Here is a 15,348-nt window from a genome sequence, read left to right as displayed (position 1 = left end):
GAAATATGTTCATGGCCACAAGGAAAAATGTGTCATAATCAAGCCGAAAACCCTAGGCAATAATAGCTTACAGCTTTTTCGAACGTGTTACAAACATTTTACAAACTTCCTCCCTTGGAACACAGCTGAACAGTTTTTTTCGAATCTGTTCCTTGGTGCAAGATCAGGTTTCTCCTCAATATGGTTACCTCAAAACACTTGTCCCAATCATATGCCAACGAGATATTGCTACGCAGAAAATTTGTAATGGACACAAATAGAGAGATATGGTGTGGGGAAATGACACAAAATCATTCTATCAAGATGCATATATTGCATATCATTCATGACTATGTTATAATAAGTGTGCCGAGACAACGGAACATTATCTTGAGAAAAGAAAGGATAGGTTGGTTCTGTACAAAAAGGTGGGAGGTTACTTATCCTCATTCATCATATATTTCAAAAAAGAAGGGACACTCTGACATGAAGCACACCCTCAAAGAATTTGTAGCATAGAGATGTCAAACTACTGCAGAAATCCAATTGGGTGAATCTGAATGAGAACTGGATATCTTTACACTCTGCATTCAAAGCAAACCCGTCTAGACCATGATCCACAAAATTTGCATGGTTTTTTGAGAGACTAATTTCACACAATTCTGTGACAATATAACATACACAATCAATTGATCAGCACCCAGCACCCTTGGTTCTCAAGAGAACAGAGACAGTTTTGAGAATAGGATTCTCTAAAGAGCTTTTCGAATGGTATCCAGCATTCCAAAGAGAGCTAGCTCCAAATAGTCTTTGACTCAGGTGGAGTACAGAAGGATGAATGGTGCGAAGCGGCATTTCATAACTTGCACGGTAATATCTAACACCCCCCTGACACAAAAACCAACAAAAAGTTAATAACAGACATGTGATTTAGGGTTTTAAGATTTCAGGTTTAGGGTCTATTATGGTATATGACACAAAAATCAACAAACTTATGAATTTGTTTCATATGGTTTAGAGTTTATGCCACAAAAAACAACAAGATCAAGAATTTGACACAAATTTTCTAGGGTATTGATTCTTGGTCTATGGAAAAATTATTAAGAATTTTTCGACAGTTTAGGGTTTCTGATATATGGCTTAGTATCCATACCATTATTGCTAATAGGGAAGAAAAGCAAGCAAATAAATTTTCAAATACCTCTGAAGATTCTACGTCTCTATATATCTGCTCATCTGCAAGGTATTCACCATTTTCACATACATATCTGATGTCCTCCATATCCTCGTCTGGAGAATACCCCATGTCGAAATCTTTTACATATTCACTCCCTATGATCTGGTCAGATGATGCTTCTTCTTTGGCAGCCCTGAAATATAACATAGCATTTGGAAACTCTCCTCCAGGTTCACTATCTATTTCAGTTTGATCCATATGAAGTTTCCCCTCTTCGGCGGTTCCAGGCCCATCTATGCTTGGCTGTTGTGATTGCACCAGTTAGTTTATTAAAAACTAAATGGTAAGGAAAACAAACATGTTCCAAACTAAACTGAATCTTCATGCACCTCTCCTTTTAATCCTCTTGCTTTTGAGTAAAAAACAGCTTCTGGTTTAGTACCGAGACCACCAAGTTTTCCATCTCGAGCAAGCTTTCGTCTTACACCCGCACATACAACGCATGCACAGTCTGTTTTATGATGCCCTGTCCTGCAGCATATGATCTGCTGTGTTAAACAAACACTGATAACCTTCTCAGCTAACATGAAAACTTTCATTAATTATGTTACAATTATAAACTTATCAACCATCATGAAAACTTAGAAATTCATTTCATAACTAACCCTGCGATTCGCCGATGCTTTCCAAATGTAGCTGCTAAAATTCTGTCCAACTCTGACTGTTCTTCTTCATCAGGTTCTGCATCATAAGAGTGACATGTTTTGCACAATATTAAAATAGCTTCATGATATTTGGAGAAACAACTTAGGTAAATAGAGAGATTTAGCGCTTGCACTTTTAAGAATTTTAGCAGAAACTCTAAAGAATATCTTCAAAATGCAGAGTAGAAATGAAAGAGCTTTCTCATGCTTCCATCTCTCTTAATGCCTATACCAGACCAATGCACCTACAGACTCTTAGTGCCAGCATAGAAAAGTCTATCAGAAAAAGCACAAATGAAAGTAATAACAAATCATCTTATAAACTCCTAATGCTGCCTATACCCGATCAGGACCTTGTAATTGTGAAAAAATTCTTCTCAATAGCCTCTTGTAATATATCTTTCAGCCATGGAATGCTTTCCTATGTCCTTAGTCAATACAATTTGACGAAACCCTGCTTCCATTCACTTGGAAAATGAAGTTTCCTGTGATGCTGGTCTTTTGGATATGACCCTTCAAGGTCTGTGGGAGAAATCAGAATGCATTTTCTTCTGTTTTGATATTATTTTCTGTTCATTATTACTTTTTAATTGCTTTTATTGTTTATTGTTTTGATTCAATTTATTAACATTTATTAATTAATAAGAAGGCGATATGTTATTAATATCTTTTATAAAATAATATGTGGAGAAATTAGGAGACAAACAATCCGATTGCTAGTGATACTGATACAATCTCTCCCATTCTGAAGTGAGTATTAGGAACAGAATCAATATCAGCCAAATTTAATCTTTGATTCTAAAATAGCTGTCACATAATTTTTTGCAATGTCTTGCTCATGCATTTCCAACATTTGTGTTCAAAAAATACTCAGCATGGTAAATCTCAAGTACTTCATTGAGTAATTTTTGTCGGGCCTTGGGATAGCTACAAATAGAGGCATCTGTCCTCTTCTACGTTTCCTCCATATAACTGGCTCTATGTCCCACTCTCTCTCATATTGTCCCTTGCTCCATGCAAACATTGTAATTCATACACGCCGCTCATCATAAATAACAATTGTACTACTTATAATGTACACTTCCAAGAATTATTTAGGTTTTCATATATAAAGCCAGTATTCATCAACCCTAGAATTACATTATTTTCTTTGCACCAAAAGTCGAACAGACCACAAATTTCAAAATACAAAAGCATACAGTGGGATAAAAACCTTGGTACTTTTCAGTGGATAAGCCTGCAGCTGTCCAGTACTTTGTAAAATTCTTCTTCACTCTAGCCAAAAGTTCCAGAATAGGATCTCCTTTCTGATTGTAGCTGCGGCAATTTTCCCATACAAGCTGAACATCCTTGTACACGTCTCCTGAGTTCCGATATTTTGTACCTCTTTCCAGATTTTTACATATGGTACCTAGATCCATGGGCTTCTTCACAACATGAAAGTAGTCCTGAAAATATTCACAAAAATTATAATCAAAGACTGCAAAATAAAGGCCAATTTAAACTTCAAATATATGTTATTCATCAGTGTGACTACATGTGTACATCTAATTAGATTTATGTGCCCCTTAATTAAGGTTCATCCTTGACATTCATCAATCCTACTTCCTGCATCATATCCCATTAAATAAACGTAAACACAATGCTCAATCATTGACATTACAATTCTTTCACAATGAAATTCTTTTTGGCCCCATATCACATTCACTGAAGTTCAGCACAATTCTCAAGCATTGAGATTCCTTTCATACAGGAATTTCTTAGACTGAGTATGTGTGCCTTTGCATCAGATTTACGTAATGTTTCCCAAATTATCCAGCATTTCGACCAACATTTATTAAACTTGATCATTATTCATCTTCAATCATAGACATGAGATCCATTTCATACCAGAACTTCTCTATTGGATTAATGCAATCCATCCCTTAACTATTCATCAACGTTGTTTCAGGCAGAACATCCCATTCGTTAAACTCCAGTATAATTCATCTTCAACAAAAAAATATTTTCACCTGGAATGTGTATTGGATTAATATACTCAATCCCATAATTATGCCTCACTGATACTTTCAGTACCATGTCACATTCCTTGAACTTAATCACAAATTCATATTTTAATCACAAATTCATATTTTAATCACTATATTAGATTCTTTTCCATACCGGAATTCCAAGAGCCACAGGATCCACGGGGAAATTGAAAGGTTCTGCTGCTTCCATCCTCATAATTTTCGTCACAACCTGCAAACATGAAGCAATTTATTGTTCCAAGATTATTTCAAACCTCTCTGACATTGGCAAATTTTCAAAATTCTTTCATTACAGAACAGGACACACAAAGAATGGGGTTAATGCATTTTCCCCTGCTAAAATATGAAAAGAATGGCAATCAGAAGATCGTTGTTCTTAGTACAAGAAGTTTCAAACAATTTTATCTGTTTCTCTTCAGATGTAATCTCTTGTTTGGTCTTATAGGCCATTTTGGCCCCTTAAAAGACGTTAATATATCTTTCTTTCTATAGAAAGATAAGATTCTGTAAATTTGTGCACATAAAATTCAGTTCATATTCAAAAAGCTTCCTTATGTTCGATTTGTATGGAGTTTCATTAAACACGTTTTATTTTAAAAAAATACAAACTCTGGAATCCCCAAAAGAAACAGATTTGGTTGTGACTTACATAGATCATCATTTATATACATAAAACTAGTCCTTATAGTAAATGATAAAGATTCAGCCAGTTGAAAAACAAAAGGCTGCTTTTGTGCTTAGAGCGTCATTTGCATGCATGAAACCAGTTCATGTTTGACAATACTTACTATTGATTGGGTAAATAAAACATGTTTTGCCTTTTGGTGATTTAGAGCAAAATCAGCATATATGAAAGAAAACCAATTCATATTTTCGAAAATGCTAACTTCTCATCAAAAGTTCTATTTTCTGCTATTTAGAGCAAAATCAACATATAAAAAATGAAAATTGATTTTTGGTTCTAATCAATTGAAAAGAAAGGGCTTCTTTGTGATTTGATTAAAATATATGCCTACAAAAACAAATTACATTAAAGAAACAGTGACCTCCGGATCTATTGAGAGAAAGTAAAAGAAAAAAAAAAGGTTTTGCAATTAGAGCATATTTTTCTTCTTACCGTAAGTGCACTTCTCAGCTCCTCCATGTTAATCTCGTGGCGTCGGTAAGGATTAGATCCTTGTTCCTTTGATTTTGCATTATAATAAGGAGGCGCTTCTATACAAATTTTCTTCTTTGAATAATGCATACCTTTGTAGAGATCGTTGCTCCAAGATCGATCCCCCACGGAATCATCACTGCCACTGCCACCATCAGGAGGAGGTTTCCATGACTTCACTTTTAAACGAATACCACTTCTCTGATGAGAATGAACCCCTGAGATTGCATCCCGCTCATCATAGCCAACAACACCTCTTTGGAGAAGAGACGTCGAAGAAGACCTTACATTGAGTTTCGGCACTTCTCCTTCGTCTTCATCACTAGAGGACGTCCCTTGCGCAGAATCACTGCAATAATCAGGCCTATAAAACGCGTATCCGGAAACATCGGTACCACCGAGGCCCCGCTTCCTCTTCTTGTGATTGATCGTTTCGTCTTCTTCTTCTTCTTCTTCTTCTGCTTCTGCTTCTGCTCCTGCTCCATCCACGTCGTCGTCTTCGGATGGGACATGGCAAGGAGGATCAAAGATGTGCAATCCTGTGGACAGGACCTTGACCTTGACGCGCGTCATGTCTGCAGAGCACAGACCCTGCGCTGCTTCTCTTCTCTTCTGCTCTGCTCGCGGTTCTTTTCTTTTCTTTTCTCTTTCTTTCTTTCTTTCTTTCTTCTATGTATTCGTATTTATTTGTATTCGTCGATTTATTCGTTTTTCTTTGTATTCGTCGATTTATTCATATTTCTTTGTATTCGTCGATTTATTCGTATTTATTTGTATTCGTCGATTTATTCGTATTTATTTGTATTCGTCGATTTATTCGTATTTCTTTGTATTCGTCGATTTATTCGTATTTCTTTGTATTCGTCGATTTATTCATATTTATTTGTATTCGTCGATTTATTCGTATTTATTTGTATTCGTCGATTTATTCATATTTATTTGTATTCGTCGATTTATTCGTATTTATTTGTATTCGTCGATTTATTCGTATTTATTTGTAGTATTCGTCGATTTATTCATATTTATTTTTATGCTTAATTTCTCCAACTAACTCATATCATTACACACTTTGAGCGCGCGGCCCATTGTATGAAGTTTGAACCATACGTGCATTCTGCATTCGCATTCGTGAATGCTTTAATCCTTCCTTCGAGGTATGGTAAATACCATACTTTTGTATTCATTATTTATTATAAAGTAAAAAGTGTTTTAAAAAAAAAAAACATAAGAATGTTTTGATAACCTACGCATTTGTTTGCATTTGTATGAAAATGAATGTTTGCCAATGCATTCGAGTATATAACGTACTATGCTTGAGTTGAGCCCGTTTTTCGTGAACTCTTTACTTATCATCAAGAGAGGAGGAGGCAAAGTAGAAGAGAAAGAAAGAAAGAAAGATATATTAACGTCTTCTAAGACCAAAATAGAGCATATATAATAATATGCTTGCGTGTGCGCAAAGAACAAATTAGACCAGGACAAAGCAATTACTAACGTATGCTTGGAGAATAGAAAAACGCATATATACCAACATGTGCCTAGAGAACAGAGCAGATCATTTACCAAATGTTGTCATGATGTGGCATTGCTTGAAGCTAGAAAACGTGGGGGACATGACAAAAGTAGGGGAACCACAGACTCTGTATATCAAAGTAGGATAATTTGTACATAGTCACCCATTGACTACGTAGAGAGGGTGCAGAGATCGAATCTCTTGGCATCGCGAATTAAGGAGTTATTCTATATATTTTATTATTTCCGTCACTTCTTCTTCGGTGCCTCATCTTCTTCTCAGGAGGTCGTCGTGGTCTTCATCATCACCAAGCTAGTTACTCGTGGACAACTTTGTGAAGGGATTCGATTGCCTTGCTTACCAACCAATCGAAGGGAGTACGGAGCAACCCGAAGACACTAATTCAACACTGAAGCATCGTAGTCGTCGATAGTAGTCGCAGTCTCGGCGGTCCGCTATAAAAGCCATCGTATCCGTGGCATTATTTGAAAAAGTTGGCTCGACATTTGTAAAAGTAAAACCATTTTGACTAATAGTGTGATTTATGTCTTAAGGTTGGCGTATGTTATTAATCACGTTGTCGCGTTATTACGCACGTACGTGTGGAAAGGGGCGGGACCACGGGGGTCTTGGACCGAGGAGCGAGAGAGAGAGAGACAGAGAGAGAGATTCACCGACACGAAAAGCGAGAAGGAAAGAGATAGAATCGTAACACTTAATTATAACGACAAGAGATTACAATCCCTGACAGTTACAACCGACGAGGCGGCGACGGACCCGACACGGGGACCCTACTCACGCACACCGACGACAGTCACCCGACTCCAAGAAACAAAGGGAAAAGGGAGTGACTCTGCTGGAAGCACACGGGTTGTCCACGAAACAGAGGCAGCGCACTCCCACAGGCGGCGACGGACCCACAGAGAATGACGGCTCGAGGAGTAGAGAGAGAGCTCGACTTCCCTTCTGCAGCAGCCCCCCCCTTCTCCCTCGCGTGCGATATCCTCCTCTCTTTTCTCTTCCCCTCTTGCCTTTTATTCCCTGTCCCCCTTTTGGATACGCACAATCCTCCTCTAATAAATGCGTGTGGCTTAGTAGTCACATCCACCGGTTTGCGTACAAAGTATCCAGTCACGCATCCATCCGTGTAGGATCCGGTTTACACGCTTTCTCTCCGATTCCGCCTATGGCTGGTTTTCTTCACGACATCCACCCCCACCAAACCACGCATCCACCGGTATGCGCTAGAGACGGGTAGATATCGAAGAAACCCGGCCTCACTCGTTGCTCTCCGGTTCTCCGCCGGACCCGAACTGATCGTCATTGTCGCTCCCGCTCGCAGGCTCCGGCTCGTCTTCGAACCGCTTTTTGAAAGCTTTGATCCGCTTTCCGGCCACTAGCACCGCTAACCGTGTCCCGTCGAGCTCCGCGAGGTGGTACGTGTCGTTGCCGTTCGCGCTTGTCACCATGTAGGGCCCGAACCATCTCCTAGCAAACTTTCGCACCGCCTTGTGCTGATTGTCGAGGCTGCTGTCGTATACCAAGACCCAGTTGCCTTCCTCGATCTTCTTTGGTCGCAACCGGGAGTTGCCGAATCCGCGCCGCCAGCAACTCCTCCTGGCTCATTTCGTCCTTCCAATCTACCGCCACCCATGAAGAAACCGTCCGTTCCACTAGCATGATCGGCTTTTTTCCGTACATTAGCTCTGCCGGCATAAACCTTGTCACCGAACTGTGCGTAGTCCGGTCCGCCCGTAGCGCGTAAGGAAGGAGTCGCGGCCAATTCCCGACCTGCCCACCGCATGCACGCACCAACGCCTTTACAATTGGTCCGTGCCCACGTTCCACCTTTCCGTTCGCCTCCGGATTGTACGCCGTGGTGAGGGAGAGTTTGACGCCTAGCCGGTCGAACAGCTCCTCGGCCTCCCGCGCATCCAGCTCTCCCCGGTCTACCACGATCCTCCCGACGCACCTGTACTGACACACTACTTCTTCGATCAGGAACCGGCATACCGCCGCGGTTGTCTTGCTTTGCAGTGCACGGCCTTCCACCTAGTTTGTTAAGTCTTCCCGTGCAAGCACCAGGTATCGCATCTGTCCTACCCCCATCGACATCGTCACCAAGTTCACCATCCACTTGAAATGGACCGTAGGCGGGTAGGTCAGGTGTAGCTCGTCTCGGAGTCGGACTACGGAGTGCATCTGACAGCTCTCGCAAGTCGTTACGAACCGATGCATGTCCTAGTACAACCCCGACCACCAGGACTTCTCCTTCAGCTTCTCGAAAGTGGCCCACGTTCCGCAGTATCCGGCCTAGGGGCTCTCGTGAAATGCCGTCAGTAGTTTCCCCTGTTCTTCTTTCTTCGCCACTACTCGGAGTGGAATGTCACTTCTCTTCTTTGGGTGCCTCCATATGCACCCGTCCCACAGGAAGAATCGATACGCCTTCCTCCGTATCCGGCTCGCCTCCTCTCTCGCCCATGCTGCGTCCGGCGTCATCGTCCGTAGGAACCTCCCGATTTGGAGCCACTCCCCGTCATACCTCCTTTCGTCAAATTCGTTAAGCGCCGGAATGTTCCCTTTCCTCGTCGTTACGTTAGCTGACCCAAAGAAGTCCTCGCCGACTTCTTCGTCTTCCGAAACCATGCCGTCTTCGTCGTTGAACCTTGCCCTCGAAAGCATGTCGGCCATGGCATTTTCCTTTCCGGAGATGTGTCGTATCTCCGGGTTCAGGGACTTAATGTACGCTATCCACCGGAGCATTGCTAGGTCCAGCGTCGCGCATCCGGAAACCATGCCGAGTATCGGCAGGCAGTCCGTCTCGATAATCACCTCCGCCCCGATCAGATAATCCTTGTCAGCCTTGACCGCCAAAACGACACCCAAAAGTTCACGCTTAACTTGGGCGTACCCTCGTTGCCGCTCGCTCAATACCTTCGCCCCGAACCGGATCGGGAATCGTACGCCGCCCTTGTCCTCCTGACTGATTACCCACCCGATCCCGGTCGGGCTGGTGTCCACTGTTACGCAGATGGGATCATCCTTGCCGTAAACCACTTTACGGAGAGCCGGCGCTGCCGTAAGCGCTTCCTTTAGTCTCCGAACCGACTCCGTGTGCTCCGTCCTCCACTCAAAGCTACGCCCCTTTTTTAATAGTCCGTAGAGGGGTTTCGCGACATGTGCGTAGTGCGGGATCCAGATGTGGTAGAACGCGCATGCCCCCAAGAATCTGCGGACCTCCGTGACCGACCCGCAAACGTTCCTCATCACGGAGATGGCCTCTACCTTTGCCGGAGACGGTTTCCTACCGTAAGGCCCGCACAGGTGTCCGACCACCAAGATCTCCGACTGTCCGAAGGCCGACTTTTCCCCGGAGAAGGTGAACCTCGAGCGCTCTAGTCTCTGCAACACCTTCTCATAGTCATCGATGTGGGACGCCACGAAATTCTGACATCCGTCCGGCCCGATTGCCTCGTCCCTTTTCTCCACCGGGCATCCCTTGATCGGGATGTTGTCTAAGAATGACATGGTGATGTCCGGGATACAATCCCTGAGCACTTTGTTCATCGCGTTCACCATGTGAGCCACTGAGTTCGTCCCTCCTTGTGGCAGGGTACACATCCGCACCAGGCCGAGAGGAGTCCGCATCGTCGTAATATCTCTGCTCTCCACAGCTAGTTGGAATTGATCGTACCCCGAGTACAGATCACCGACAGAATAGATCGACCTTCCAGCGAAGGCCTTCGCGAACTCGTCTATGGTCGGTTCGATCCCTGCGTTACGGATGGTCACCTTGTTGACCGGTTGTAGGTCCTGGATGAAGCGCAACGTGTCGTTCTTCTTCGGCACCGTAAACCACCGATTCGAATACGGGGCACTTGACGGTTCGAGGATGCCCATCTCCAACTTTTGCTTTAGGAGCTCCATCAACTTCGGGATGTGAGCTCTTGGCACCGGAATCAGCTTGAGATTCCACGGTACATGCGGTACCGTGAAGATCACCATCGGTTCGACAACTGTCGGGTCTACGCACCCGATCTCCTCTAGTGAGAATGCGAAAGCCTTCCCGTGCCTCCCGAGCATTCTCCGAAACCGGTCCTCCTCCGCCGGCAGTAGGAAGCCGCCCCCACCGACCTTGAGCTCCCATAGCGTTATGTCGGTGAACCGGTGCCCTATGCCAGCCGGATTTCGTAAACTTGGGTCCGACACGACCCCCTTTATCCGCTCCTCATTGCCCTCCGGCAAGGGTGCCGCGATTGGCCTCACCTTCCGGTCCACAGTCTTGTATTTCGTATCCACGCGGGCCGTCCGATCCGACCCGATCCTTTCCCCGAAGTCTGCGATGACTTCATACATTCCCATTGACCCCACCGGAACGGTCCGGTCTTCTCTAAGGTCTTCACCAATCACCTTTCGTAGTTTGCCCAAGGTGTCGTCAAAAGAGACCGCCTCCACAACGCCGTTGATGCCCTCGTCGGGGAAGAGGACTTCGCATCCCCTGAGCTGCTCCTCCGCTCGCTTCCTCTCCCTGCCGCTGACGTTGGTTATAGTACAACCTCTACTGTCGGAGAACCAAAATTTCCTACCTATGGTACAGGTCTTCTTCCGTACTGTACATTTGTGGGGTTCTTCTCGGGTGTCTGGACTATCGCGGCCCCACGCCTTGACAGCCCTCTCTAAAAATCCCCTCGGGTTTCGCTGCCGAGGGCCTCGCGGTTACGCTCGTGGTTTGGTCGCACCGTTAGGAACTGGACCGAGTGACGCCCGTCCTGGCTCTTGACTCTTGCATAGGCAGAACCGTTGTCCAACACCTCGGTCTCCATCCGTGCCGCCGTGATATATGGCTCTCCCAGTATAACCAGATGCGAGGACGTCTCCTGCACGAAGAAGTGTTGGTCGATCTCGACATCGCCGATTTTCACCCGTACGTTCGGGCAGGCCCCATGTAGTTCTTCTGTGGCGCGCGTCGCTGCCCGTATCTTCCAGCCATGCTTGGTGTTGATCGGCCATTTACCCTTCTTGTAGAAATCCATGGACATCAGGTTGATTTCGGATCCATGGTCTACCAACGCCACCACTGGTTCCAAAACGTTGCCAATCCGTACTGGGGTTTCCGTAGTCGCCCTGGCCCAATGCGGCTTCGTGTAGTGGCTTCCCGCCAACTCATCTTGCAAGGCTCCGTCTTCCAGGTGCGTGGTCCTCACTTCCACCGGCTTCTCCGGTTCCGGCTCCGTCGAGAGCCTCTTCCGCTTCACCAAGTCTACGATAGAGTCGTGGAACTCCCTCTTGGCGATTCCCAGCACCTCCCGCAACGACAACTCCACTTTACTATCGAGGATTCACTCTTCAAGGACCTTCCGTAGGTCCATTTCTCTCTCGATTTCGGTGCTCAACCGAAACCCCGCCTGCTTCTTCCCATCCGGCATGCTTGGGTTGCTGGCACCGGTCGGTTTCGGTCTGAATCGGGTCTCATACCTCGGGGGGCCAACCCCTCCGGCCTTTCCTACCCGTTTGTCCTCCACTAGAACCTCGTAGTTCTGGCAAGCAGCTTCTACGAAGCCCGTTTTCTCTTCGACCGGATCGTCCCAACCGGTGACCTCCTGGACCGGTTGTTCCGCGCGGTCCGCCTCTTCCTTCCTCAGCCGAACTCCAGAAAGGCCTTCTAGCACTAGCGGCCAGAATCCAGAGTCCTTCGCCTTCCAGGTCTCATCACCCCCGACCCGAATTCCCGCTGACACTGAGTAGTTAACGGCTTCGACGTGCCGTGCCGCGGCCTCTTCCATTAACCTCTTCATTCCGCCGCGCCCCGTATTCAGTTCTAGGGCTCTCCGGGTCTCGCTCGCGTGCACCCGCCCATTCCAGAGGTACACCACATTGGTCCTGAGCGCGTCGGTGAAATCCGCGCAATCCTTCCGAATGTGACCGATCGCGTCATACCACATGCACCGCTGCCCAGCCGGCGGCCTCCGGTCGTGAGGTTGTTCACTGTTGTCTCTCCGAGCCTGTGCGATCTGCAGGTCGCGCACCATCTGTGTTAGCTCCTCCAGAGCCGCTCCTCCGGATGGGCCTCTGACCACGTCGCTTGATGCCGACCCCGACTCCGGCCAGATTCAGGTCTCTTCCTTCCTCCCAGTCGGCATCGAAACCGGCTCCTCGAGCCTCCTCCCCGGGACCGGCCCCGACCCCGACGTGCTTCCGTCGCTCCAATCGCGCCGTTTGTCGAAACGGCTGCAAACCCGTTTTACCACGGCCCAATCCGTCGTGAGCCCTTCGTCCGTTTCCAGTAGGGGACCCACCTTTTCCCTGTCGAGTGCATCCACCGACTTGACAAACAGCAGCACTCGACTTGTTTCGAGCACCGTCCGGTCCAACGTCGATAGCCGCGCAAACCGTTTTTCGAACTTATGGAGGAGCACCGACGTGTTCCTCCCTTTTCTGGGGCTTTCCACCCACGCCATGAAGTCCCGCCGCGACAGGCGGAGCGAGTCGTCAAACCCGTACTTCTCGAGGAGCTGCAGCTCGAACTCCTCCCAAGTCTGGCATCCGGCCAGCACCTCGAGCACCTCCGCATGGATGCCTGATGTCACCACCCGAGGGAATCCGGACAACCGCCTGTCCACCGAGATATCCCTCATGATCATTTCGGTCCGGTAAGCCTCCAAATTACTTGTGGCGTCTTTCCCTCCGAAACGGCCTATAGAGTCGACGATCGATTCAATGGCTCTATCGAGGGTACCCGTTCCCTCACGAGCGCTCACCAGCCAGTCGACGACCACCGCCATTGCCTCTGCTAGCTCCAATCCGCTCATCTTTCAACTCCTTTGCCGCCTGTTCACGTCGGGTTCACCAAAGATGTCGCGTTATTACGCGCGTACGTGTGGAAAGGGGCGGGACCACGGGGGTCTTGGACCGAGGCGCGAGAGAGACAGAGACACAAAGAGATATTCACCGACACGAAAAGCGAGAAGGAAAGAGATATAATTGTAACACTTAATTATAACGACAAGAGATTACAATCCCTGACAGTTACAACCGACGAGGCGGTGACGGACCCGACACGGGAACCCTACTCACGCACACCGACGACAGTCACCCGACTCCAAGAAACAAAGGGAAAAGGGAGCGACTCTGTTGGAAGCACAGGGGTTGTCCACGAAACAGAGGCAGCGCACTCCCATAGGCGGCGACGGACCCATAGAGAACGACGGCTCGAGGAGTAGAGAGAGAGCTCGGCTTCCCTTCTGCAGCAGCCCTCCCCAAAGTATCCAGTCATGCGTCCATCCGTGTAGGGGCCGGTTTACGCGCTTTCTCTCCGATTCCGCCTATGGCCAGTTTTCTTCACGACAACGCGCTAACCTTGTGCTTTAAAACCTTCACTGTAGGATTATCCTCTCATTTTGATCATCGTTGTCTACATTCGCATCATCTACGCTTGAGTTATTTGCATCATTCAAGCTCTTGGGCACACTCAAGCCCTTGACAATGTTCGACTCCTTCACTAAATTGGACTAAATTCAAGTCCTCCAATAGTTCGAGTCATGGGAGCATTCATGCCCCCTCCGAACATTCGAGTCATCCAAGTGTTTGAATCCCTCCGAATGTTTGAGTTTTCAAAGTGTTGAGTCCCCTCCGAACGTTTGAGTCCCCCTTTACATCTAAGTTTCCCTACTTTTATGTCATTCTAATCTTCATGTCCTCTAACTTGTTGGGAATATGTCCCTCCAGTGGGAGGATGATCTGACTGTTCAGAAAGCCGACAGTCAAAGAGTCGGAAATCAGGAGCCGAGTTGATGAGGAACTCGGCCGAGGCCGAAACCGGAATCGTGTAAATAGCCAACTCGGGTGACTATACTTGTAAATAGTCTAAGTGTGCGCCCCATGAGGGCTATGTATGTAAATAGCCAGAAAGTTGTGTAAGTATATATACAACTAGGGCAAACTTTGTGTAATGATGAACAATAGAACTGTGAGTAAGAACAGAAGTTGTAGAATGCAAGAGAGTGTGAGCCGCGCCATAGCTATGTGAGTAACAACAGACGCGAAGAGCCTTGTGATGCTGATACACTCGACAAAGTGTTGTATTCTTCTCGGTGTTGTATATCCACTTTGTATAGTGAAGAAATCTGTTCACTCGTCGTTTTCCCTGTTTTAGGGTTTCCACGTAAATCTCTGTGTACATCTGTTTATCTTTGAAAAGAATTGCATGCGGAAGCAATATAGAAAACTGAACAACCGAAAACGCAGGTTTAATGGAGAGCTTAGGTTTGCACAGTACGCACGGAAGAGACAGAGAGAGAGTAAACACAGAACTTAATTCAAAAACTAATATTCAAAAACTGTACATAGGATGTGTTGAATGAGCACTTTTATACAAGTTCTGACAATCGGGCTGACACAACTACTGACAGTACTTGACTGGTCATAAATGAGCCTCAACTCTTACTCCCAAAATTATTCCTTACGAGGAATATCTTTCTAACGGCCTTTCGGTTTACACACTGATACGGCCTTCCTATGCACCGGTTTGCGTACCGTTTTACGCATTGGTCCGGCCTAACCGATTGGTCCCAACCGATCCGGTCCTCGGCTTGCTCAGCCGATTCGGCCAATGTTGAGCTTGTCTCTCAACACTCCCCCTCAAGCTCAATTTGAGGCTCTTCGGGATCTTCCGGATCACCGCTCTAGTTCCTCCTGGCTCCACGCCTCGCTCGCGCTCCTCGGCCTTTTTGACTCCGTGCGCTTCGACCCTTCCGGTCGGTACAACCCTTCACAGCTCCCTTGCTATCACG

The 15,348-nt window shown here is 46.2% G+C and overlaps 1 protein-coding gene across 1 annotated transcript; it reads right to left on the bottom strand.

Annotated features, from left to right (window-relative positions):
- Positions 1–505: 505 nt before the first annotated feature.
- LOC147861256 (uncharacterized) lies at positions 506–5,619 on the bottom strand. The gene is made up of 7 exons (XM_087323854.1): positions 5,008–5,619; positions 4,024–4,101; positions 3,074–3,308; positions 1,822–1,897; positions 1,546–1,687; positions 1,181–1,459; positions 506–867 (listed from the first exon to the last, which is right to left on the bottom strand). Exons 1-7 carry the CDS (start codon positions 5,617–5,619, stop codon positions 673–675), a joined length of 1,617 nt encoding a protein of 538 aa, XP_087179980.1. The 3' UTR covers positions 506–672.
- Positions 5,620–15,348: the final 9,729 nt, after the last annotated feature.

This window comes from Azolla caroliniana, unplaced genomic scaffold, assembly GCF_043228905.1.
Source record: "Azolla caroliniana isolate FFs.n. ecotype wild unplaced genomic scaffold, voAzoCaro1.0.p SCAF_8, whole genome shotgun sequence".
NCBI classification, from domain to species: Eukaryota; Viridiplantae; Streptophyta; class Polypodiopsida; order Salviniales; family Salviniaceae; genus Azolla; species Azolla caroliniana.
Note: the sequence above shows the minus strand (reverse complement) of the source record. Positions and strands in the feature narration are given on the sequence as shown.

Bases quoted from the DNA above. Each gene is read 5' to 3' on its own strand.
- LOC147861256 (XM_087323854.1), bottom strand. From the start codon at position 5,619: ATGACGCGCGTCAAGGTCAAGGTCCTGTCCACAGGATTGCACATCTTT. The intron at 4,102-5,007 runs GTAAGAAGAAAA...TCATGTTTGCAG, and splicing joins AGCTGAGAAGTGCACTTACG to GTTGTGACGAAAATTATGAG. The intron at 1,898-3,073 runs GTTTTTATCCCA...CTTATGATGCAG, and splicing joins ATCCACTGAAAAGTACCAAG to AACCTGATGAAGAAGAACAG.